At 54.7% G+C, this 22,986-nt stretch overlaps 6 protein-coding genes across 6 annotated transcripts in view; 2 read left to right on the top strand and 4 right to left on the bottom strand.

Moving 5' to 3' along the window:
- The window catches only part of MONBRDRAFT_37745 (uncharacterized protein), a gene marked incomplete at its 5' end in the record, with an annotated part of 5,527 nt that extends 5,114 nt beyond the window's left edge, over positions 1-413 (bottom strand). The window contains one exon of the mRNA XM_001747240.1: positions 350-413. Within this exon, the coding sequence (XP_001747292.1) occupies positions 350-413 (64 nt within the window). The remainder of the gene's footprint in view (positions 1-349) is intronic.
- Positions 414-6,958: 6,545 nt separating this feature from the next.
- MONBRDRAFT_37744 (uncharacterized protein) lies at positions 6,959-8,594 on the top strand. Its single transcript, XM_001747342.1, has 6 exons — positions 6,959-7,288; positions 7,405-7,498; positions 7,578-7,713; positions 7,810-7,965; positions 8,118-8,288; positions 8,371-8,594. Exons 1-6 carry the CDS (start codon positions 7,051-7,053, stop codon positions 8,422-8,424), a joined length of 849 nt encoding a protein of 282 aa, XP_001747394.1. The 5' UTR covers positions 6,959-7,050; the 3' UTR covers positions 8,425-8,594.
- Positions 8,595-8,653: 59 nt separating this feature from the next.
- On the bottom strand, positions 8,654-10,812 carry MONBRDRAFT_33113 (uncharacterized protein). The gene is made up of 3 exons (XM_001747239.1): positions 10,602-10,812; positions 10,195-10,314; positions 8,654-9,754 (listed from the first exon to the last, which is right to left on the bottom strand). Exons 2-3 carry the CDS (start codon positions 10,277-10,279, stop codon positions 8,775-8,777), a joined length of 1,065 nt encoding a protein of 354 aa, XP_001747291.1. The 5' UTR covers positions 10,280-10,314; positions 10,602-10,812; the 3' UTR covers positions 8,654-8,774.
- Positions 10,813-11,186: 374 nt separating this feature from the next.
- MONBRDRAFT_33112 (uncharacterized protein) lies at positions 11,187-12,717 on the bottom strand (the record flags this gene model as incomplete). The annotated part of the gene is made up of 5 exons (XM_001747238.1): positions 12,526-12,717; positions 12,139-12,251; positions 11,912-12,066; positions 11,665-11,709; positions 11,187-11,600 (listed from the first exon to the last, which is right to left on the bottom strand). The coding sequence occupies exons 2-5, from the start codon at positions 12,197-12,199 to the stop codon at positions 11,187-11,189; spliced, it is 675 nt and encodes a 224-aa protein (XP_001747290.1). The 5' UTR covers positions 12,200-12,251; positions 12,526-12,717.
- A 718-nt stretch (positions 12,718-13,435) lies between these two features.
- On the top strand, positions 13,436-16,551 carry MONBRDRAFT_26870 (uncharacterized protein; the record flags this gene model as incomplete). Its single annotated transcript, XM_001747341.1, has 14 exons — positions 13,436-13,542; positions 13,664-13,968; positions 14,071-14,128; positions 14,212-14,275; positions 14,408-14,533; positions 14,659-14,931; positions 15,066-15,147; positions 15,233-15,308; positions 15,421-15,509; positions 15,606-15,714; positions 15,810-15,885; positions 15,992-16,093; positions 16,235-16,357; positions 16,438-16,551. The coding sequence occupies 14 exons, from the start codon at positions 13,436-13,438 to the stop codon at positions 16,549-16,551; spliced, it is 1,704 nt and encodes a 567-aa protein (XP_001747393.1).
- Positions 16,552-16,758: 207 nt separating this feature from the next.
- Positions 16,759-20,596, bottom strand: MONBRDRAFT_37741 (uncharacterized protein). The gene is made up of 8 exons (XM_001747237.1): positions 20,540-20,596; positions 20,074-20,443; positions 19,814-19,924; positions 19,158-19,289; positions 17,665-17,978; positions 17,453-17,570; positions 17,247-17,360; positions 16,759-17,071 (listed from the first exon to the last, which is right to left on the bottom strand). The coding sequence occupies exons 2-8, from the start codon at positions 20,380-20,382 to the stop codon at positions 16,925-16,927; spliced, it is 1,245 nt and encodes a 414-aa protein (XP_001747289.1). The 5' UTR covers positions 20,383-20,443; positions 20,540-20,596; the 3' UTR covers positions 16,759-16,924.
- Between the last annotated feature and the right edge of the window lie 2,390 nt (positions 20,597-22,986).

Here is a 22,986-nt window from a genome sequence, read left to right as displayed (position 1 = left end):
TAGGGCTAGGGCTAGGGCTAGGGCTAGGGCTAGGGCTAGGGCTTGGGCTTGGCCAAAACTCAAAGAGGATGAGCAGCCGTTGAAGCGGAGCATGATATGGTGTGATGCTTCAAGACGATGGTGTGTTTGGGCTGTCGTTGGACACGGGGGCCGGGTTGTGCTTTTGAATACGAACGACCTTGGGGTTCAAAAGGTCATCAACGGGATCCATGTACATTCCCAATCCGGCAAAAGCCATGAGGGACAACTAGGGAGCGGATGGCGGCATCAACAACAGCTCGAGGTGAGATTTGGTGCTGTTCAAGCAAGTCAAAGGCCAAACATTGGATGGAGCGAGGAGCAAGGTTACCAACGCCAAAAGCAATCCGCATCCGTGGCGAAACATTCTTGTACTGCTGCCACAAAGACGCCATCTCCGCGCTTGAACACCGCCCACACACCAAAGGCAAGAAAAAAAATACGCGAGAGAGAGTTTGCGAGAGCGAAAGAGTTTGCGAGAGAGAGAGCTTGAGAGAGAGAGAGCTTGAGAGAGAGAGCTTGAGAGAGAGAGAGAGAGCTTGAGAGAGAGAGAGAGAGAGAGAGAGCTTGAGAGAGAGAGAGAGAGAGAGAGAGAGAGAGAGAGAGAGAGAGAGAGAGAGAGAGAGAGAGAGAGAGAGAGAGAGAGAGAGAGAGAGAGAGAGAGAGATTGAATTGGTTTGGTCGGTTTGAGAAAGAGAGAGTTTGAGAGAGAGTTTGAGAGAGAGAGAGAGAGTTTGAGAAAGAGAGAGTTTGAGAGTTTGAGAGAGAGTTTGAGAGAGAGTTTGAGAGAGAGTTTGAGAGAGAGTTTGAGAGAGAGAGAGTTTGAGAGAGAGAGAGAGAGTTTGAGAGAGAGAGTTTGATTGAGCGTGTATCGGAACACATTATTTTGGATGGTTTGCTTGTGTAGTTGGATGTCGTCGTCGTCGGGCTTGGTAAGTTGCTGTGGCGTATTGGCTGCAGGTGCGGGGCGTGGTCGGTGGTGTGGCGTCGTGCTGGGCGTTGTGCTGGGCGTTGTGCTGGCTGGTTGTGCGGGTGGGGTTTCTCACTGACGGCTTTTTGCAGTGCTGCTGAAATCAGCTCCGCTGCAAACGCGCAAGCTCCTCGGGGGTTGACTCGTACGAGCACCGGGCAGTCTCTCCATCACACACCGTCACCATGGCCATGAACATGGGGGGTGAGTGCCGGCTAAGTCACTCATGGTCGACGCTTGTCTTGTGCGCACGCGATCCTTTTCTGCTCTGCTCGTTCGCTGATGACCTCCAGCAGTTGGTTGCATTGCCGCTCACTGTACTTGATGTGCTTGCGCGGACGCTCCCCATCATGAACGTTGGCGTCCCAGTCATCTGTGGCCTATCATTCTTCTTCACAATGGGCATCCTCATGCTGGTCTTGGCCTGTGCCTTGCCCGACTATGAGTGCGTCTGAGCTTTCGAGTACCCCACCGCATCTCTGCGCCGCCTGTCGCTTGCTCATGGCATCGCCATTGCCCCGCCATTTTTGCTTCGGCACAACCGCTTCGTGCGCTCATGCACGCTTCTCGTGTGCGATATCCTTCTGGTCTGGCAGCAACTACTACCCCATGTTTGTCCGTAAGATGCCTCGAGCCTCTCCCTGTACCAGCTCTCCTCCTGGGCCTTGGTGACGTGGTATCCACACTCACGCTGCTGCACTTTATGGCTGGCCATAGTTTTTACCTACGTCTTGGTTCCCATCCCCACCCTCCTCGCAAAGCGGGCATCGGGAGGCTACAGTCTCTCCGGAGGCTCAGAGTACGGATGACTAACCACCTCGCACCCGAATTGACCTGTTTCTCATCGGCACCACGTTGCCACGTTGCCACGCCTGAGTTTGACGGCGCGCCTGTGGAATGCCGCGACTCGTAGATGGCACACGGACGTGGCGCAATTCTTCACCGCCGCCTTTGTCGTCTCTGGCTTTGGTATGGCGCTGTTGCCGCGTGTTCACATTGCGCAGGCCGCCCAGTCTCTGCTCCAGGCCCACACGCCCGACACTCACCGCATCGTTGTTCGTGCTGCCCGATAGGCATCCCGCTCGTCCTCTTTCATCACGGCACGGTATGCGCAGCTGTGGTCGAGCTCGTGCCGTTGGCGATTGTCCGCCCTTTCCACACTCACATTGCATGTCCTTTCGCCATTATCAACAACATGTTTTGGCAGATTGCTTTGGGTGCCGCCTGCTTGGTGTGCGGGGGAAATGCCATCATCTTTTTGACGACAGGCGCTTGTACGTGTCCTCATGCCGTGGCCGCACAAATCCCTTCTGTTCTTCTCCCCATCCACCTCACCGGGTCTACCACCTTGCCACACAGTATTCTACCTCTCAAGCGATGACTACGGCCTGTAAAAGCATCCGAGTCCGTCCCTCGCATTTGGCCAACGGGCCCTCGCGCTGGTCGCGCCCCATCTGGTCATCTCCCGCTGCCATCTCGTTCACCATCTATGTGTGTATGTGTGTATGTGTGTGTGTGTGTGTGTGTGTGTGTGTGTGTGTGTGTGTGTGTGTGTGTGTGTGTGTGTGTGTGTGTGTGTGTGTGCGTGTTTCTGCCTTTTTGCAAAGCCAGTCAGCCATGCATTGCCCTGGCGCATATCTCTCAACCCCCTCGTTTCCTGTATTTGAATCATTTCCAACAATGAACAGACCAAAAGAAAAAACACAAACGAACAAAAAAATCAAAACTTGTTCAGACTTGTTTTCAAGCATCGCACAGTTGTGTGCCGTTATTTTTTCTCATTTTTTATTTTTTATTATTCGCATGACACTTGTGCCGGCGGAGGAGCGACCTCGGCGGCTTGTGGCAGGGGCAGTGCTGGTGGCAGGGGTTGGGCGAGTATTGGCGCGGGCGCGGGAGTAGGGAGGTTGTTTATCCGGTTCCAGCCCCGTCTTGAGGGCCGAGCTGGCGAGATGGCAAGCATTTCGCAGACGCTTGAAAGCCAGGCCGACTATGCCTTTGTGGCCAAGACCCGCAACATTCGTTCCTTTAGTACGTTGAGCCTGCCCACCAAGTCCAAGGCTGCCCACTGGCCTCGGCCTGCTTTGAGATCTGACTTTATCTTGAATGCACTCTGGCTGTTGTTGCCAGTTCAAACGATCCGGGCCATCAACTTTGGGGAGCAGTCCCGCTTTGGCGTGGATCGCAACGGGCTCAAACTGGCCGTTGATCGCAGCGGCGTCATTCAAGCCCGCGCCTACTTTCCCTGCATCAACTTTGTGGAATATCGGTGCGTGCTCCAGCGACCTGTCAGTCCCCTGTTCAGCCGGACACCGCCTTGAACAATGCCACGTGCTCCCTCGATCATCAGGCTTCGGTGTTCAGAGGACAGTGCCGAGCAGGAGGATCTCGAGTTCCGTGTTGACCTCGAGAGTCTTCTCAATTGCCTGTCTGTGTTTGGAGCCGGAGACAACGTTACCATGCGCTTTGCCTATCGAGGCTATGGCCATCCTCTGACTGTCATGTGGGTGCCGGCAGCCTGCTCGTCTCTTGCCGCACCTCTACTTAATACCCCTTTTCCGCTGTAGCAACTTGCTCTGCAGCCGGCTCGGGCTCTGGTTTTGGGTTTGCCGCCTTGACCCTGGGTCCTGCTTTTGCGTGCAGTTTGGAGGAAGAAGGCGTTGTGACCGATTGTGCCATCAAGACGCTGGAGCTCACTGAGTTTGACTTGCTGACTGTTGAAATCAATTCACCCACGTGCATTACCATGCAGGTAAGGGCCTGCGCCTTCGATCCTGGTCCTCGGGACCCGTGGCCCCTTGCTTCATCTCGCGCACACCGACCTCTGATCAGGCTTGGCGTCTCGTAGAGTGGTTGGTTCAAGAGCGTTTTTCAGGAGCTGGACGCATCCAGCCAATTTATTGAGTTTCTCGTGTCCAACGACGCACCCAATTTCAAAATCACAACCTCGGGCGACGCTGGCCACACGGAGGTAAGCGCCTATCGTCTGTTGTTCTTGCATGCCAAGCCATTCTCTCAACAAAAGTTGCTGTCGCGCTGTCTCTACTTGAACAGGTGGTTTGCCCCAGCCAATCCAACGTGATCGAGGACTTTCGCTGCGAACAAACCGTCCGCGCTCGGTCAGACTGCTCGCACACAAATGCATTTCTGAGCTGCTTGTGCTATCGCCTCTCATGCCGCAACGACTGAATGGCAGGTACCGCGCACGTTCCATCAAGTTTACACAAAAGATTTTGGAGGAATCCAACAAAACGATGGTGCGTTCATTCGTCTAAAGACACGTTCTCCTCCTCCTCGTCGCGCGAACCACTTCATTCACCATTGCCCTGACGGCGTGTAATCCATGTCCAGCTGCGCATCAATGAGGAGGGCACGCTCTCGCTGCAATTTCAAATTGTGCCCGAAGAGCATGACAACATTTACGTCGAATTTCTGGTGCGGCATATCTTTAAACCTCGCGACGTTTCAACAACACACGTGCTCATTGATGTGTGTGCGCACGCTTGTTTGTATGTCTGTCTGTGTGCTTTCCGACAGTGTGTGGCGGAGGAAGATTTAAACTAGTGGCCACAACCCCAATCGATATTTTACGCCTGTCGAGCCCGGTTTTGGCAAGCCACAGCCACCAAGTGCTGCGAGACCTCAACGTTTCAATTCGATTCTGACCCTTTGTCTCTTATGCTTCTCTGCTTTAACCTCACAGTGCATGCTGCGCAGTCCCATCAACTTGGACACCATCTCCAAGCCGCCACAAAACACAAACCCCGAAGAAGCACTACGTTGCACATCACACCACCACCGAAAAAAAAACAAAGAAACAAAAAAAAAAAAAAAAAACTGTCACACACTTTCTTTTTTTCTTTCACACAACGACAGCAACAGCAACAGCAGCAAGAACATCAGTACGCAACGCAAGAGGAAACGGCAGCGGCAGTCGGCTCTTGCTGTTGTGTGCGGTGATAGGGCGGCTGGTTCTGTGATAGGTGGTTAGAAACGGGCGATGTCTGCGGTGGGGCCCTTTGACTGTTGCTCTGGGAGTTGATGGGCAGTGGGAAGCGCCTCCCTTGACGCAGCCCAAGTGTCTGGCCCTCCCTTCTCGGCCATCGTACTGACACGGTTAAGTGTGGGTGGGCTTGTTCGAGTCGTGTGACTTCATGGCCGCTCCGCGTGCCACAGGGTCTAGCCCTGAGGTGGGGCGAGGCCGCTCCTCGAGCCCCTTACGCCCGGCAAAGGTTTATCCCCTCGCGCCTCGCTCGCAGCCGTCCATCACGCCTGGCGTGGTCACTCCCGCCCGATCGACCCCAGTGCCCTTGAATGCCATGCCGGCCCCGCTAGCAGAGCAAGCACCCGCGCCCTACTCAATCATGGGTAATCCCGGTGACTTGGCCTTGCTCGGGCATACCAAGCATCACTCTGCCTTGGCCCGTCGTCGACGCAACTCCAGCAGGACCACGTCGGAAGGCTCGGCAGCGCTGACGCCTGCCGCTCATCCTGAGCCGCGCACATCGAGCCCGGGTAGCCCAGCCAGCCCTGAATCTTTCATGACGGCCCAACGAGGCCGCTCGCGTACTGTTGGCGCGCTTCCCGACGTATTCGTGTGGCTCAACCAGCACGGCACCACGGACAGCGAGGATGAGAGCGAGCCACACGCTGAAGACACGGGCGTGGTCGGCCATGCTGATGGTAGTGCGAGCACGAGCCCCGCGACAGGCCCCACAACGCTCGCGGGCATGGGTCGCTGCGGCACGGGCACCAGTGTGCGCGCGCTCAGCCCCCCACACTCCATTTCGCAGCGCAGCTCCATCGCCTCCATCCCCGAGCATGCTGTGGCGCCCAGCCACTCTAGCGGAAATCCACCGCAGCGCCACCCCAAAGGCTTGCCGCGCCGAGTTCGTGGGGCCAGCGATTTGGCTGAAACAAACCCGCCCTTCGCCTCCGACTCGGCTCCTAGTTCCATTCTAAGACCAGCTAGCAACGCCCGCTTCAGTCATTCCTCAGTCCAGTCGCGGCCGCCCAGCCTGTCGCATTCGCGGCCCATCAGTCTTTCACACTCACGACCCGTGAGCGTGGCATCCATGAGCAGCGTTTTGAGCCCAGGCCGTCCATTCTCACGTACCATGAGCCACGCTGCGGATGAGCCCCCACCATCCCCCAATCGGATGCTCCGGGACAATGCCTCCATGCCCAACTACATTCACACCGATGTCGGCCCGGCCCTGGTCGTGGCCCCGGAAGAGGATCTTGATCCCCTGCTGTCCAAACGCGCCTCCCGCATTGTCTCTCTTGTCAGCGATGACGCCAACGGCATGCTGGTGGCTCCGCTCATGACCTCCCGCTTTGCGCGTCTGCGCATCGTCGACGCGCGCAGCGAGCTCCGCCACTCTTGGCCTCTGTGCCTCACCCGTGGAATCAACCAAGCTCGTGCGTGTCGATGTGCCCAAACCCGACGTCCAAATCTTTTCGTGCTAGCCTCACAGTCGCTCTGCCCTATCCGGCTTCCTCCTTCACGCTCTTCATCAGGTGAAGCAGCCGGTGCGGCCGAGGCTGACCTGACCATTGCTTCGCGCCACTTGCGCCTGGACGACATCGAGTGGCTTGGCGTCATTGGCGAAGGTACATCTTTGGCCACCCTTTGCACATCTCGTTATTCTTGACACGCTTTCCGTTGCCCCTTGTCATCCCTCATGGTGGGGACATGGTATTTTGACAGGGTTTTACGGTCGAGTATACAAGGCGCGTCACATTAGTTCAGACCGCCCCATCGTCCTCAAGGAGCTCAAGCGCTCGCATGATGACCGCGAGGCCTTTATCCGTGAAATGAAGCTTCTCAAAACTCTGGGACACCCTCACATCCTCGAGTATATTGGTTCGTGTCTTGGGCCACAAGAGCCCCAGGCAGCGGCCCACTGTTTTGTACCAGCTGCACACGTGTGAAACTGTGACTAAGCTGGCACACTTTAATGTCTTTAGGTATCTTTTGTAAAGCCCGCCAGCTCTTCTTGGTCACCGAGTTTGTGTCGGGTGGCACGCTGCAAGATTGGGTCTTGGACCTTGAGCGCCCGATGTCTTGGCACCTTCGCTGTAAGCTTGCCGTTGAGATTGCAAGTGGAGGCGCGTACATCCACGCACGCAATATCATCCATCGCGATCTTAAGGTGCGCCGCGCCTCGCTGGCTCTTCTGTTGATGCCTCGGCTAGCCTCATGCCGTTTTGATGCCGATCAGCCGGAGAACATCATGATTCGAGCCGAGGACTGCACTGCCGTTATTGTTGACTTTGGCCTCGCTCGCACCATGCCTGGTGTGTATGGTGGCGACCGACACCGAACAAGCGGTCGCCTTCATGCGGCGCCCCGTGCGCCTTTATGGTCATAGGGCCTGGGTTTTCATGCTGATGATGGCTTGCGACGCCTTTAGGAATGGTCGAGGTGTCGGGCCGTTCACCTTTCCTCATGCGCAAGACGGGAACCCGGCGTTACTCAAGCCACGAGCTGTCTCTTTTTCGTGAACGGTAGGTCTTATCCTTCTTTTGCGAGCGTGTTGGGCGTGGTGCGCAGCAGAGCGTGTTTCTGACAACTCGGTCCTTCTAGATTCAGCGCAGCAGTTGCGGCTGCACCACGTCGGGCATCTGCTTTGCCAGCGTCCTCGACGTCTGTGCCCCGGGCCTCATCACCCTTGAAAGCAGCCCCGGCCCCCAGAGCCGCAAGTGATGATAAAATCTCCATGGTGCGTCGGTGCCGCGGTCGCGTTGGTTGTCAGCCATTGTATGATTTCGAGTGGCAGTGTGCACTTGCACCCAGTTCACTGACGACTGGACTGTAGTCAATTGTCGGCTCGCCGTTCTGGATGGCCCCCGAGGTCATGAAGGGCAAGTATGGTCTTGCGGCTGACGTTTTCAGCTTTGGAATCGTTCTCGCCGAGCTGATCTCGCGCGTCTCGGCGGACCCCGACCACATGCCGCGCACCAACGCCTTTGGGGTCAGTTTGCGATGAGCGAGGCTTGGTTCCGGGATGGCTACGTATGCGGGGCCACAATGTGGTGGAGGTGGTGGTGGTGGTGGTGTGTGTGTGTGTGTGTAGTCGCTCAGCGGTTGTGCCTGCACATGTTCGCAACCCTCAAACATCTGTAGGTCGATGAGGGGCGGTTTGTGGAGCAATATGCAGCGGGTTGTCCCGATCTGCTATTACGCACCGCGCTCAACTGTGCGCAAGTGGCTTCGGAACATCGACCTACCTTTGCTGAAGCCGAAGCCAAGTTGCGTGCTCAAGTCATGTTACTCAACGAGGGCACATATGGAGAGGTGTGTATCTTTTGCACTTCAGTCAAATGCGCGAATGTATCGTGTACTGTTGTTGACTGATGGTTGCGACAATATCTCCCAGGTTTTGGCAGACGTTGCGTCAGACGGAGATCTGCTGAGAGAAATAGAGGTGTAGCACTTGTAGGATAGGAGCACTCTGTACATGCGGATGTTAACAATTATTTTTTCTTCTTGTCACTTAGTCGCCAAATGTGCAATGAGGACAATATTTATTGCACTATTTCTCTTCAGCGTGCATCAGAAAAACTTCAATGACAAAGCTAAGAATCGATTCAGTGTATCGTGCACAGCACGTGACCTCTCATTTCCAAGGGTTGGGATAACAATGTGAATAATAAAAACAAGATCAACGACTCAACCTGGGCTCGAGCCGCAGGGAATCATGTGTACATCACGACTTGGGTGGTGATGGGGCGCTCAGCGCCAATACACACACACACACACACACAAGAAAAAAAAAAAAAATTAGTGACCCACAGTATCAACCAAGGCCAACAACTTTTGCAAGTTGTGGCGCAAGGCGTGACGAAAGAACAAACGCCAGTCGTCAGCCAGCGAGGGTGGGGCTCCTTCGAGACTGAGGCTGCTCAAGTCGGGCAAAGGCTCACCAGCAGCCATGTCCGAAGGCTCGCGTAAGAGACCAAAAACGGCAGATGTAAGAGATTTGGCAAGTTCGCCGACATTGGCCATGTCGTCACCATAGAGCTCCTCAACAAAGGCATCCACACGCGATTGAACATCCATGACGCCGTCGAGCAAGTTCTTTTCAACGGGCAGAGAAGCGGCCTCATCCCAACGTCCGATATCAATGCGAATCTTGTGGAAAGCTTTGTGTACAGCTCTGAGGAGTCCGAGAGCTGCCTTAGCCAAGGGAAGCTCCTCCGCGCCAAACGTCGGCATATTGCCCATCAAGTCGTCGGCATCAGGCAAGTCATTCTGTCCGGCGTCATCGTCCTCCAGATTGTCCTCAGCATCAGCAATACCCTCGGCAAACTCTTCACATGCGTCCAAGACAAGAGCCTCACGCTCGGCAACACGGAGTTGTAGGGCAGCCATCAAACTCCAAGGGGCTGCACTCACGTGCTCTGCCGCTTGCACAATTTTGGCTACGCCTTGCGTGTAAGTGGGTGCACCAGCCTCGCCCCGGCCTTCCACAAGACTGACGGCCAATTCATGATTGGCAATAAGGATACGCCGCACACGACCGAGCACGTCTTCTGAGAGGCATTTGCCATAGAGTGGCGAAAGCTTCAAAGTATGATTCCCCAAATCGAGCACGGAGCCCTGGAGCGACTCGATGCAGGCACGCGCGGCATCCAGGCGAATAGGGTCTGAGCCAAAGCACATGGCTATTTTGGTAGCATTGTGGGCAGCAATGACGCAGCGGTCTTGGATGCCCTGAATCAGCTCGTTTGTTGCGGCCTCTCGCTGAACCAGGGGAGCGCCTATGTGGTCAAGATCAACAATAAGTGAATGTATGCCAAGCTTTTGCAAGCCAAAATACTCCAAGCATTGAAGAAAAAAGAGGAAAAGGAAATTTGCAACACGCCAGGTCAACATCAGGTCATGGCATAAATGCTATTTGACATTGGTTTTAACGGTTACAAGGGATGTTCAGTCCCCCGGTACCGCGCCCATAATGTTGGCGGTTTGCGTTCCTCCATGGATTACCGCGCTGGCAGTAATCCCGGAAAAGAACGGTCCCCAAACCAACGAGCATCGGCCCGATTTAATCTTGGCAACGGGAACGAAACGATGGTGATTGCGACACCAAGGCTCAGATAGGTTGCCCAATGGTTATAAAAAGCACGTGCTTTTTCATAGCCCGTACATTAAAAAAACGTCAAAAAATTCACTGATAGAATCATTTCCCACACAAGCTTACCACGGGAAAAGAGCGCCTCGGCTTGAGCAGCATCAGCTTCATAACTACTCAGTAGCTGAAAAAGTTCTGGTGCTGATGAACTCATTGTGCAAGGTCGATGGCCAACGCTATTTGGTTCTTCTGATGTATTTGAGGCAAGTAGAAAAGTGACTTTTGTGAGCCATTTTCGCGCCAAGGAACAAGGTTTACGCCCGCTTCAAATCACGACACCACGCCTCCCCCGCACACCGTAGCACACGGGGGAGGAACAAGATGCCGAGGAAAACTACGAGCATCGGTCTTCGAGCAGAGGAATGCGCACCCCACATAGGAAATAGATGGGATCCGGTTGTTTGCTCGATATGGCAGAGAAACAACGACAAGAGACAGCAGAACAAGGCTCAGCGCTCCGAGCGCACTTAACATACCTGAATGGATGCGGTGCGGGGTGGCAGGGCTCAACCACGCACCGCCGCGCCGGCGTTGGGGCCGTACAGTTCAAGGCCCAACACACCCGTCGAAAAATGCCAGTGATGCCATGAGCAAACCAATATGTTCAAGGTATTGAGGCGGGTGCTGAGAGGTGCGGTGCTGATGGGCAAACGAACCACGGGGTTGAACGTGTAAAGTTGAAGCCAGTTCAGAGACGCGGTGGTGGGGGAAGCAGAAGCCAGCCACACGTGGCCAGTGCATGACAAGTTTGACAATTGTGATCGATAAGATCCAACACGAGGTCATTTTCGATCATTTATTGAATCTGAATATTCAGGGCGTCGATTATATTGTCAGACATTGTAGCTTCCGTCTGACAAACTCCGAGAAGAATGCCATGTTATGTCAAAGGTCGGGTGGAGGCGCCCCATCTGCCGTCGGTGCTCCGCCAGGTAGTGCTGCCGGGGCCGCTTGGTGCGACGAGCGATTCTATGTACAACCGGTTGACGTCCGTGGAGTTCCAAGGCCCTCGGTCCAACCTGCTCTCGACCCCTGCTCCACCCCCTGTCGTCTTGGCCAACTCAATTCGAGTTGGCCATGCTGGGGATGCCGACGAAGAACTGCCGTGTGATTAGGTAGCTGGGTGTCTTGTGGACATAGCAGGTGTAAGGCCACCAGGTTTGCACGGCCACGGCGTGCTCGAGGTCAGAGCAGTCGGCAGTTTTAAAACCCCAGAGCTGGCGGATGCCCTTCCCTCGGTCATACTCGTAGGTCCAGAAGCGATGGCCCCAGGGCCGGCATATGTTCTGCAAAAACTGGTAGCCAAACGTGTAGTTTGCATCACAGGCTGTGGTTGCATAGTAGATACCATAGGCCACGGTGTGGGCTGGAGCGCCAGTCAGCACGTCCAATTGGACCCCTGCACTACACTGGCCCGTTGTGTAGTTGGTGTCAACAAACTTCAAGGAGCCCATGATGTGGAAAAATAGGGTAAGCTTTGAAGCCCAGCCAATTGGGGTCGGTCAGCGAGCACAGGCGACAGCGACGAAAAACACCTACGTTGCCACTGCAGTTGACACCTGTTGTAAAGCGACGCGATATAATCTGGCCAATCCACCCCGGCAAGCACACGCCGCAAATGTGTGTGCGTGCACAACACGAAAAAAGAACAACGAAAAGAGAAGCAGAGCAATGAGCAATCCTTGAATCGAGTATATAAATGAAAGGGAGGGGGGGAGGGGGGGAGATAGGGGGCAGGAGAGAGCGACTCGAGAGGACGAGGCAACTTGACAAGCATGTGAACCACCTGGTTGTCGACTGAGGAACGCAGGTACATTTGCCCGGCCTCCAATGGAAGGCACTGGCCTGGGGGATAGGCGCTGATGGTGTCGTCGGACGAGTTGGTGGCATTTCCACACGCCATCACCCCGATCAACTGGCTTTCAGGAGTCAGGCGCACGCCTGGACAAAGACACCACCCGCATCAAGCCTCAAAGTTGATGGCCGGTGCATGGTCGCCGCCGGTTTACGTACCTGCCACCGCGGCAGCAAGAACAGCAAGCGTCGCCACAAAGAACGCTCCCGACACCGGCATGGTGATGGTGATGGTGATGGTGCCGATGGTTTGCAATTTGCGCCTGCAGGGTCTTACGACGCACAGACACAAGATACGAGAGTAAGGCAGACCTGTGAGCCCCTCCGTGGACGTGCTGTATCCACACTGCCAGAAGAAATGCTGAACCACGGTGCCGGGTCTCATCGGCAGGTCAAGCAAGCGGGTGGACGCTTCCTCACCGACGCGGCAGGCAAACGTCACACTCGCACAATAGCAAGAACAAACAAGCACCGAGAGAGAGGCGCGCCGATGGCCACAGCACCCAGCCCCAACAGCAACCGCAACGCACAGTCCTACTGACTTACCGTTGCCCAGACCACGTCTCGAAGCGCCACACACGCAACACGCCCAACCACCACACGTATCAGCAAGAGCGCCCACGGCTTCGTCGCAGCACAGGTGTGGTGTGAAGGGGCCCCAAAAAGAATGGCGCTGCGACACGCTCGAGAGAAAGGAGAGCGGAGTGTGATTGAGAGGGATGAGCTGCCATTCTGCCCTTCACGCCAAGCTGCGCACCATTCACACCATGTCACCCCACCACGCACATGCAGTCCCACGCCCGCGCTCCGTGTGCCGTTTGAGGTTGCACCGATGGTCCGCGCCAACTGCAACAGACAACCCCTCCGCCGCCCCCACAACAACTCATCGGCACGGGGCAATCAGGCCTTCTACATGATCTTGTCATATATCTGCATTAACCTTGACGTATATAACGTTATTTGGTTAATGATATATAATATTATCTGCATCTGTTTCATAGATGACTTCATTAATGTGAAAACCAATCCTGTCCGGTTTGATCTATCTGACAACATCATCTGACAAGAGTCGACGCTAAAAAGTATTTCGAGCCAACCATCCAACGCCAACAACGGCTTTTGCCTTTCAAACATTATGTTAAATACTAATAACTCACACAACCCGAAATTTTGCCATGTTTTTCAAACAGAGAGAGAGAGAGAGAGAGAGAGATTTTTTTTTTTTTTTCCCAAAATTTTGGTCGCGGCGAACTCTGGGGGGCGCAGCAGTCTGGTGACGGACGATTGGGGTTGATGTACGCGTACGGCCTGTGGTTCAAGGGCAGCGACGGGAGGAAGACATAGATAAAGGGTGTGTTTGTCGAGTGCTCGCATTAAGGTGCTGGTCTTGTTCGGACTCGTTGGCGCCGGGTGTCGTTACCAGTGAAGCGCGCGCCGAGCCGCTGAGCCCTTGACCATGGCGGATGTCGACACGCCCACCCCGGCTCCGGCCGTGCTGCACGGCATCCTCATTGAACAGTCTTGGCAAGCCTCTTTGCGCTCCCTAACAAAGGCATCCAACTGGTACGACCCTCTCTCTGGGACTGGCACGTCTTGTCAGGCGGTCAACGCCTTGTTGCCAAACTTGTTTCATGCATGAATGACATGGCTGGCCGCTCTCTTCTCCATCCTGTCACACATCTAGGGCGGCTGATCTGGCCAAGGGATTGTTTCTAGAGCTGGATGCATCGTACGCCACAGAGGCTGAGGCTCAGATGGCGGGTAACACTACTCGTGTGGTCGCCCCTGTCATGGATCTCGGTCAATATCTTCAGCCCGCCGAAGTGGCTCCCTACTTTTTAGCCAAAAGCCACTTTGATGCACGCGAGTACAAACGCTGCGAAGACTGCCTCAAAAATACCACTTCCAATCTGCCCTTCTTCCTGCGTTGCTATGCTGCATTTCTTGCCGGTGAACAGACCAAGGAGCAGACCCAGCCTGATCTCTTTGGTACGCCCCGGGTGATCACCTCCGGCGTCTGCTCTCGGGCTCTCTTTGTTAATCTTCACTTCCTTGAACGCTCACATGTCATCAACTTACTCCTTGATGCAGCAGCCACCCCCACCACCAATCCAAATCTCGAGGCCCTCGAACAAAAACTCATGCAGAGGTACAAACACTGCCCCCTTGCCCGGTCCCGTCCCTCGCTCATCGTTTCTGCCTTTTTTTTTTTTTTTTTTTTAACCATCTTAGGCAGCAACAGCAGGAGCTGGACAGCTATCTGTATTACTTGCTCGGCCTGGTTCATCGAGAATCGGTTCGTATCTTGATCGCATCTGATTATAAGCGCAGCTGGTTCTACACGGACACCTGCACTCTTACCCGACGCAATGTTGAAGAATGCTCTCAACATCACCTCGTCCTTGACCCTTGCCGCGACCAACCACAGGGAAATCGACGCGCAGCCAAAGCTGCCTTTCTCAACGGTGCACAAGCCAACCCTTGGTTCTGGAACAATTGGGAAGAGTTGGCGCGGATCTGCGTGGAAATGGAAGACATTGATCGCCATTTGCAGGTCTGCTCCCAAAACAATGATTCGCACATCTTCAACACCACACACACACACACACACACACACACACACACACACACACACACACACGTCTTCCTTGCAAAGCTCACCTCAACTTTCCTTCGCAGGCCTTAGAGGGCGCTGAGATACCTGCCCTTATCCTCACACACTTCAAAGCCGAAGCATTTGAAGACACGCATTATCACGAAGAGGCCATCGAGCTCTACCAGGCACTCTTTGATCAGTTTCCCTCCAGCATCAACCTCGTTGGCGCCCTAGCAGCCGCCCACTACCACCAACGCAACTTTGACCAGGCCACCGAGTTTTTCGACACCCTTCTTGCCCATGACCCTTATCGCCTAGATGACCTCGAATTGTATTCCAACATGCTTTACGTCCAGGTAAGTGACAAGCCTACACCCACAGCCCGTGAATGGCGACCTTTTCGTCCTGGTCGTCCTCTCAACCTTTGCGCCCCCCGCTCTCTCATATTTTTTTTTTCTTTTCTTTTATTTTTTCTTTTGAATTGATATAGGAGCGCACGGCCGATTTGAGCCACCTAGCGCAGCGCGTTGTCACCATCGATCGATTCCGTCCCGAAACATGCTGCATTTTAGGTGCCCTTGGCGTTTGCTCTTTCTTTCCCGGTGGGGGCGCGTTGCGCTCGCTTGTCCTCACACTCTCCTTACACATGGTTGACAGGGAACTTTTACAGCATCAAGCGCCAACACCCAAAGGCCATTGAAGCTTTTCAACGTGCTCTCATGCTCAATCGTCGGTACGTGCTTTATCCGACATTTTAATCCAAGACGCTCCACGCCATCTACCGTTGCCTCACCCTCAAGTCTGTCACCTGTAAATTTGACACGTGCTATCGGGCGCCTGCGCAGCTACTTGGGCGCTTGGGTTTTGCTTGGGCACGAATATGTCGAGCTGAAGCGAACCACGTCTGCCATTGCCGCCTACCGCCGGGTCTTGGGTACGCTTGCTCAAGGCATTGCTTCAGTCACCCCTTTCGTTGGGCCACCTCAACGCTCATTCACGACTGCCTCTGGCTGGAATTACTATATTTTAGAAATCGATTCACGAGATTACCGGGCGTGGTATGGTCTCGGGCAGACCTATGAGCTTCTGGCCATGCCCCGCTACGCTGCCTACTACTACGGCTACGCTCAATCCCTCAGGTTTCACATGCTCCATCGACTGGTGCTGTCCCCGCCTGGACCCAGTCCTGACGCCCGTGTTCTAAGCTCATGCTTCGCGTTCCCCCTTCTGCTAGGCCTTCTGATGGTCGCATGTGGCGTGCCTTGGCCATGGTGTACGAGCAACTCCACCTCTACGGCAATGCGCTCAAGGTTAGGCAGCGTTTTTCTCTTCGACTTGTTTTTCTTGCCCAAGTACATAGCCTGTGCTATCCAATCACTTGATACGCTCCTTGCTTTCACTCGTGGCGGCGATCAGGCCTATCGCATGGTACTCAATCTGGCGGAAGAGCCTGATGCTGATGCATTGTATGCCATGGCAAACCTGTGTGCCTTTCGCTTCCCTTCCCGGGCAGAAGAGGTGCGTGGCCGATCGCCATGCGTTTCAGCGCCTCAATTTTGCTCGGGGCTTTTTCCGTTTTGCGCATCTCACAGTGTTCACTTCTCACCTGCCTGGACTGGATCAATGCCTGATGTGTGCCTGGGATCATCCAAACTCTAGGCAACGGCACTATATGAGCGTCTCTTGGCCGTGGATGAGCAACAAGGCAGCGTCTCTGCTGAGCGTTTGCTGGAGGCCCGTCGCTGGATTCAACAACGCGGCAATGGCCAGCCGCGTCTCGAGGTTTGATCTCGCGTCGGTTTCGTATAGCCCTTAACTCAGCGTGCGTGCTCGCTCATGACGCCTGTCGTCCCCTCTCCTAGCGCTCCTTTGGAGAAGAAGGCAACCAGCCGTTGCAGACCAATGTTATGCTCTCGCTTCCGCCAAATAGGGATGAAGAAGCTTCGAGTGAGAGTGACATGAGCATGGAGGACTAGCCGTTTCCCGTCACCATGCTGCAAGAGCTTAAGAGATGTTATAGAAAGGCGCCTGGCTGTTTTGTTGCGTAGGTCCCAGAGAGGGTGTATGTGCGTGCGTGCGGGCATTCCCATCCATGCCAAACGACTGGTAGTGAGCTGGCAGGCTCGCAAGCTGCGCATCACACTTGCGATGTTAATCAACACAAACACTTCTTCGGCTGCAATGTCGATTGAAGAATCGTTTTCCACGTATCAATCACGCCATGCAGCTATCCAGGCGGCAAGTCTTGCATGGAGCCTATCCCTATCTGCACCGAAAGCCAAGCATGTTGTTCAAGTCGCAACTCCGAGGTACTTCCAGGCGAAAGAACTCGGAAATGTGCACATGATTTTATCCATGAGACACAGCCTCTTCAGCCTTCACTAGCTGCGTAAAGTTCAAGTCGAGAGCCTTGGCCAATTCCGCGTAAGAGGCCAGCATGACGTTTTTGGCATCGACGGTCGTCAAAGCGATAATTTCAGGCGATTGCGCGTCCAACTAATACACATACCCCACAACGAAAACGGCGTGAGGAGCAAGGCATGTAAGGTCACATCATTACCACCGAGAAAAAAGAAAAGGAAAAAAAAAAAGACAAAACGCCAAAAGAAAGCAAAAAGGTGACACGTTGCTTGCGCGTGCACGAGTAGACACGGTGACGTTAGCCCAGTACCTTTGATAAGCACTGCACGACGTGGGCCAGGTCAACAAACGGCGCGCCGCTCACGGGCTGTGCTTGATGGAACATGTAGTGCTTGAATAGGCGAAGCATGTACGTGTCGCCCGACTGGGGAAGAAAGACATGACACACCCAGACACAGGTGGGAATGGATCAGATTCTGCTGCATCATCAAAGTTCATGAACTTGTTGGCCCTTACCTCCTGCCACTGGGCTTGCTCTGGGCGGTCCACAACCGTGTTGAGCTTGGATAGGAGACGAAACAAATGCCCGTTGTACATCTCCTTGGCCAGATCAGACTCGAGTACATCCACGTAGCTAGTGTCACACAAGCAAGTTGTTGGAGGCGGTCGGTGAGCACAATCCCAGGGCCAAATCAGCCCAAGCGCAACGGATGCGCACATGCCATCACCAGCGCATGCGCTCAAGCGCGGGGGCGTACTTTTGCTGTTGATCCAGCATGCCAAAGAAGCGCGTGCCCACCATAGGCATCAGCTCAGCCGCCGTCTTGAAACCGGGGTTCATGAGGTATCTACTCATAGGCAAGAAGGTTGGTCCATGAGACACATACATCAAGCCTTCAGGCGATGGCGATGGGCTATTCACGAAACACACTGAATCAGCGCAACAACGTCGCGCGAAAAATTGGCTTGAATGTAGCCCATATCCTGCGAAATAGCCGGCTTCGTGAGCTGCGGCCCCCACGACAAGCCATGCGCCGAGCAACTGTGGTCGAACAACACATGAACAGTCCACACATCGCTCGCCCTGACCTCTTGCAGATTGACGTTTTTGGGGTGCCGAGGAAAGCTGCTGCAGGCCAAGGCCATGACCAGGCGTGCGAGGGCGACAAAGTCATCTTGCTGCTCGACGTAAGGCACAAATCACAGAACGGAGTCATGCGTGCACATTAAGCAAGATAGGCTGGTGAGAGGGCGCAGCACACCCGGAATGCATGAAAATACTCGCCACGGGATGACACGCCGCACCTGGTGGGAAACAAGCATGCGCTTGTGCTCCTCGTCGTCAACCGCAAACAGAAGATCAAGTAAACATGGTCCGCCGAGCAGAATACTGTGAAAGCACGGTACACGCCATGAGAACGGGGAGACGGAGGCGGTAGCGGAGGCGCTGTCGTCAACATGCCATGCCATGCCATACGAACCGTGTCCGACTCATCAGCAAAACTTTTTCCGGCACGATGCACCGCAGAGCCAAGCCACAGCTGTGTGCAACATGCAAAGCTGTAACAAGAGGCAGGCATGGCGATGGCAAAGCGTGAGTTGGCGGTGCACTGGCCTCAAGTACAGCACCGGGCAAAATAAAGAGGTCAGAGAGCAAAGAACGCACCAGATGTAATTTGGACAATAATTTGCCAAAGCAAATTTTCCGGAAACAGAGACGGCGCATGCTACAATGCCAGACAGGCACGTCAACAAGCGATAGTAGTGATGAGCGTACTGACAGGCCATCGCCAAGCGCGGGCACGTATGTGGCCAAGAGATAAGGCACCTACTTGGCTCAAAAAGGCCTGTCGCAGAGTGCGGGCTCCAGGATAGTAGTCGCTCACGCACACCAATGCTGCAAGCAGGAACATGACATGATGAATGAAAGTGAATTGCGTGCGCCGCAATCACATTGGCGTGCAGTGCTTCTTCGTTGGTCAACAGGATGCACATTCCCAAGCGTACAGTGATCTCCAAAGTCCTTGGTGGTAAAAGCCTCGCGCAGCTGGGCGATGTTTGGGTGGTGCAACTATGCATAGACGAGCCCGATCCCATAGAGGTACCGGCACGAATGAGACCATGCCCCACTCAGATGTGTTGGGGATAAACAAGCCGGCTCATGGAGCTTGGGCATGGGTACTTTCAAGCGCCAAGCGCTATCTGCCAAGAATGGACAAACCTTGCGCCAATGTTCGACGCGCCGCATGGCCTGGGCGTGCTTCATATGAAAGTTTGCCAGGCGGCGTAGGCAGCAGGGCCGACCGTCCTCACGACTGGTGGCCTTGTACACGACGCTAGCCACACCGTACACCTGTGATTGCCAAAAAAAGGCGACCCGAGGATTTTTTTTTTTTCCGACGCGTGATTCACTTGTGAGGTGTCGAAAACGCTTTTGCACAGACGGAACGAGGTGCCGCAGCAAAAGCCTTAAAACCCTTCTCCAGTCAAGATCCGGCACACCTTGCTAGCGGCAGGCATTTGCTCCAATGGCACGAGGGTATGGTAGTTGTCCACTTCCACGGGCAGTTCTTTGGGAAAGAGGCGGGGGGCATTACGAAGATTAATGCGAACAGTAAAAGAATTGAAAACAAGCGCCCAGAATTCCAAGCCCCTGCGTTGGCGTTGGTGTCTGAACGTCACAGATGAAGCGGTTCGTACTTGGATCCACGGCTTGACTCTCGGCCATTGCACGTCGCGACAGGAGCTCCTAAGCATGGCAAGGCAGTGAAAGGCCAAAGGTAAGGAAGTTTGAAACACCTTGCTTTCAGGTTGCAAATTGAAGGCTGTGCAGTCTTGACCGAGGCCAAGGTGATCATGCATGCTGCATGAGCTTACGCGCTTGAGGTCGAATCCGACAAAGTACGACCCGTTTGGGCGGGGGTGTGGTGCAACGTAGGGCATGCCCATGCTGCCCAAAGAATGGACATAGCGCACGGGCTCTGATGGCTATCGGAGCGAGGCACATGAATGAGCGAGAACAAGAAATATAAAAGTGGTTTGACGGTCTTGATCCAAGATCAAGCAAGGCGTGGCCGTTGCGTCCTGGCGCCGATTTTGACGTGCGTTTCCGGTCTGGCCAGGTTGGGCTCACGCACCTGGAGGGTCTGGTTGGCATGAGCAAAGGCGGAGAGGCTGTCTGGATCCGTCATTCCATGGGCAGCCATGGGGTCGAACGGCATCATGGAGGGTGAATGCCCAGTAATGTGTGGCGACATGCCTGGCATCATGTGGTGCTGATCCGGCGGCATGTAGGGCATTCCACTCGGCATTTCGCCGTGGGCGCCATATCCATAGTGGGCTGCTTGGTGTTGGGAGGCAGGGGCAGGTGCTGCCGAGGTCGCGCTCTGGACGTGGCCAGGGGGATTAAAATTTTGAGGTACAAAAGCAGGCGCTGCACTGCTCATCACCAAGGCACTGCCATCGCTGTGGGCTCCCTGGCCAGGTTGCGGTCGAAACTCGGGATACCTGTCATTCATTGATTGATCAGGCGGATTGGTGAGAGCAACGTGTGCTTGCGCGCAGGTTGCGCTAGAGGCGAACCCTGTGGCGATGGAAACGCACGACTCGACGTTGGTAAAGCGGGCCGTCGTGGGCTCAAAGGCAGGAGCGTCCGTGTTCTAGCAGAGCAAGGGTGTGAGTGGCTGAGCCAGACCTGTGCCATTCATTCAAAGGCTTCGCAGAGCAAGGCGTGGCTCGCTCCTTACCATCCTTGCGGCAAGCCGTGCTTGTCGTCGGTAATCCAGCGACCTGAACCAGCGCTATCTGGCTTGTTTTCCCTCGTTTCCTCCAATGCACTCTGTTCCCTCCCCTCCACCTTCCGCACGTACGCGTGCACTGCACGCCGGCGTTCCCGTCAGTGACCGCGAAAGCGACCGAGCACGAAGAGAGAGAGAGAGAGAGAGAGAGACAACAAAAAGCAAGAAGGAACAACAACAACAACAACAACAACAACAACGGATTTTTATGTACGTGCGTGTGATTCAGCGGAAGCGAGACAGAAGCCACACTTTTACTAAAATTTGGTGGTGTGTGGCTCAACAAAATCAAGAGAGAGAGAGAGAGAAAAAACGTGCGATGGCACACAGGGGTTTTGGTAGGGGAAGAGGAGGCTCGCGCAGCGAGTGTGGCTATGTGGACATGTTCAGCTATCAGCTTCTTGCTCTGCTGCATGGGTTACCAGACAACCCGTTCGAGGACGTCGGAGAAGATGTTGACCACGTTAGTGACCGTCGAGCGGGTGACGTTTTCCTTCCACATGATCTCCTCAATGCTGAAGCGTCCGTCAAAGTACGGTAGAAAGCTAGAACCAACCCGCGCAGAAGAGTCGTGAGCAAGCCGGCGGCACGTGTTGTGCGAATATAATCAGTCGCCAGTGCACCAACCGTGCAAATAGGTCCAAGGGCTTCTCATCATCCTCAAGCTGGATGGTCGCGGCAGAGGCGAGCTTTTGGACGTGCTACGGGGCCCAACACCACATTCAAGCAGCAGTCCAGCGGCGAACCGACAAAACCGGAGGTGACATCAGAAAATTGCCTGGAAAAGTCAATGCAAGTGCCAAGGCACATCACGACGGAAGAATTATGAATGAAGAAAAAACAAAATATCAGAAAAACAAACCTCGACTGCGAGGGGCGTGAGCATCATCCTGAGACGTGTCACTGCTGGCAGCAGTTCCGTCAGTCGCGCCCCCAATGGAAACCGCTCGGCTCCAATGGACGATGCCCCCGAGGGCCTATCTGCATGATCTCGATTGTTTGAGGGACGAGTCAAGAGTTGGCGAGACGAAGAGTGGCTTCGCCCCGCCTTGGAGCGCTGGCGGCCCTTGCCCCGATCTCGTAAGGACGCTGACGACCTCGAGGATGCAAGTCCCCCAGTCCCGTCTGTGTCCACCCCATCATCATCATCATCATCATCATCCTCGTCCTCAACCTCGTCATCATCATCATCATCATCATCGTCGTCGTCCTCGTCCTCGTCCTCGTCATCATTGCCACGTGCATCGTTGCAGTTGCCATCTTGCTTGGGATCATCAACATCGGCGTCGTCGTCGTCATCGTTATCGGGGTCGCCAGCAGGTGCCCATTGGCGCTGTGCTCGCTTGTGCTCTCGGTTCTTTCTAGCGGCCCCATGGCGAGTACCATCCTCTTGACTGGCATTGTCATCATCCTCTTCGCTCCCATCAAGCCCATCGCTGCCCGAGGCAACCCCCGATCCCGATTGCGAATTTCGCCGCCAGTTGTCAAATTCGATGTCGCTCTCGTTGTCACTGGGGGTTCGCCGACGAAGGGCATCCCCAAAGGTCTCTGCACTGCTGGACACGTCATCCAGTTCCATGCCGCTTTCTGTAGGCAATGAACCCTCGGCTGCCTCACTACCCGTTGCCTGTGTTTGCGACTCATCGGCAATTGTATCCGTACCCTGTCCTAGTGAGCCGGCACTCGCCGTGCGGGGGCGCACCGAGGTTGCGGCATGGCGAGTCGGGTCGTTGCGGTGGTCCACATAAAGAATGTAGCTGGGAAACGTTGGCAGTATAACACAGACGTGAGTCACAGCAGTAGGCATAAGAGAGAAACAGTGTTTTCTTCCAAACGGCGTGCACCTACGTGTGCAGATCATCCAAAAAGTCGCGTTGCAAGAGCCACTCAATAATCTACGGCCCCAATCAGCCATTGACGGTAACAGTGAGCGGGTAGCAGAAAGGGGCTCCTCGCGCATGCCCGTACCAATCATGCGTTGAATAAACACAAAGCAAAGGCATACCTGAAGGCGTTCATGCTGCTCTTCCTCCGCCAACACGCGCAGATGATCGGTCAGAGTCTTGGGCCGGGAAAACATGTCCTGCCATTTCCAAAGCATTTGCAAAAGCATCCACACATTGAATGAGATACCCCCACTAAACGAAGATACCTTGACATGCCATGCCACCGGGCAGACGTACGAGGGCATTGGCTAGCGTGAGGGAGGGAAAGCGCCGGCTAAAGTCTTGCCAGATCTCTGGTGTCAAACGA

Source organism: Monosiga brevicollis, genomic scaffold (genome assembly GCF_000002865.3).
Source record: "Monosiga brevicollis MX1 MONBRscaffold_16 genomic scaffold, whole genome shotgun sequence".
Classification (NCBI taxonomy): domain Eukaryota; class Choanoflagellata; order Craspedida; family Salpingoecidae; genus Monosiga; species Monosiga brevicollis.
Note: the sequence above shows the minus strand (reverse complement) of the source record. Positions and strands in the feature narration are given on the sequence as shown.

Coding starts and splice junctions, on each gene's coding strand:
- MONBRDRAFT_37744 (XM_001747342.1), top strand. CDS start 7,051: ATGTCTTGGCACCTTCGCTGTAAGCTTGCCGTTGAGATTGCAAGTGGA. Junction 7,499..7,577: donor CTGTCTCTTTTTCGTGAACG/GTAGGTCTTATC, acceptor CGGTCCTTCTAG/ATTCAGCGCAGCAGTTGCGG. Junction 7,714..7,809: donor GTGATGATAAAATCTCCATG/GTGCGTCGGTGC, acceptor ACTGGACTGTAG/TCAATTGTCGGCTCGCCGTT.
- MONBRDRAFT_33113 (XM_001747239.1), bottom strand. CDS start 10,279: ATGAGTTCATCAGCACCAGAACTTTTTCAGCTACTGAGTAGTTATGAA. Junction 9,755..10,194: donor CGAGGCGCTCTTTTCCCGTG/GTAAGCTTGTGT, acceptor TTGACCACATAG/GCGCTCCCCTGGTTCAGCGA.
- MONBRDRAFT_37741 (XM_001747237.1), bottom strand. CDS start 20,382: ATGAGCAGTGCAGCGCCTGCTTTTGTACCTCAAAATTTTAATCCCCCT. Junction 17,361..17,452: donor AGCAAGCCCAGTGGCAGGAG/GTAAGGGCCAAC, acceptor TTTCTTCCCCAG/TCGGGCGACACGTACATGCT. Junction 17,072..17,246: donor TCGTGCAGTGCTTATCAAAG/GTACTGGGCTAA, acceptor TATGTGTATTAG/TTGGACGCGCAATCGCCTGA.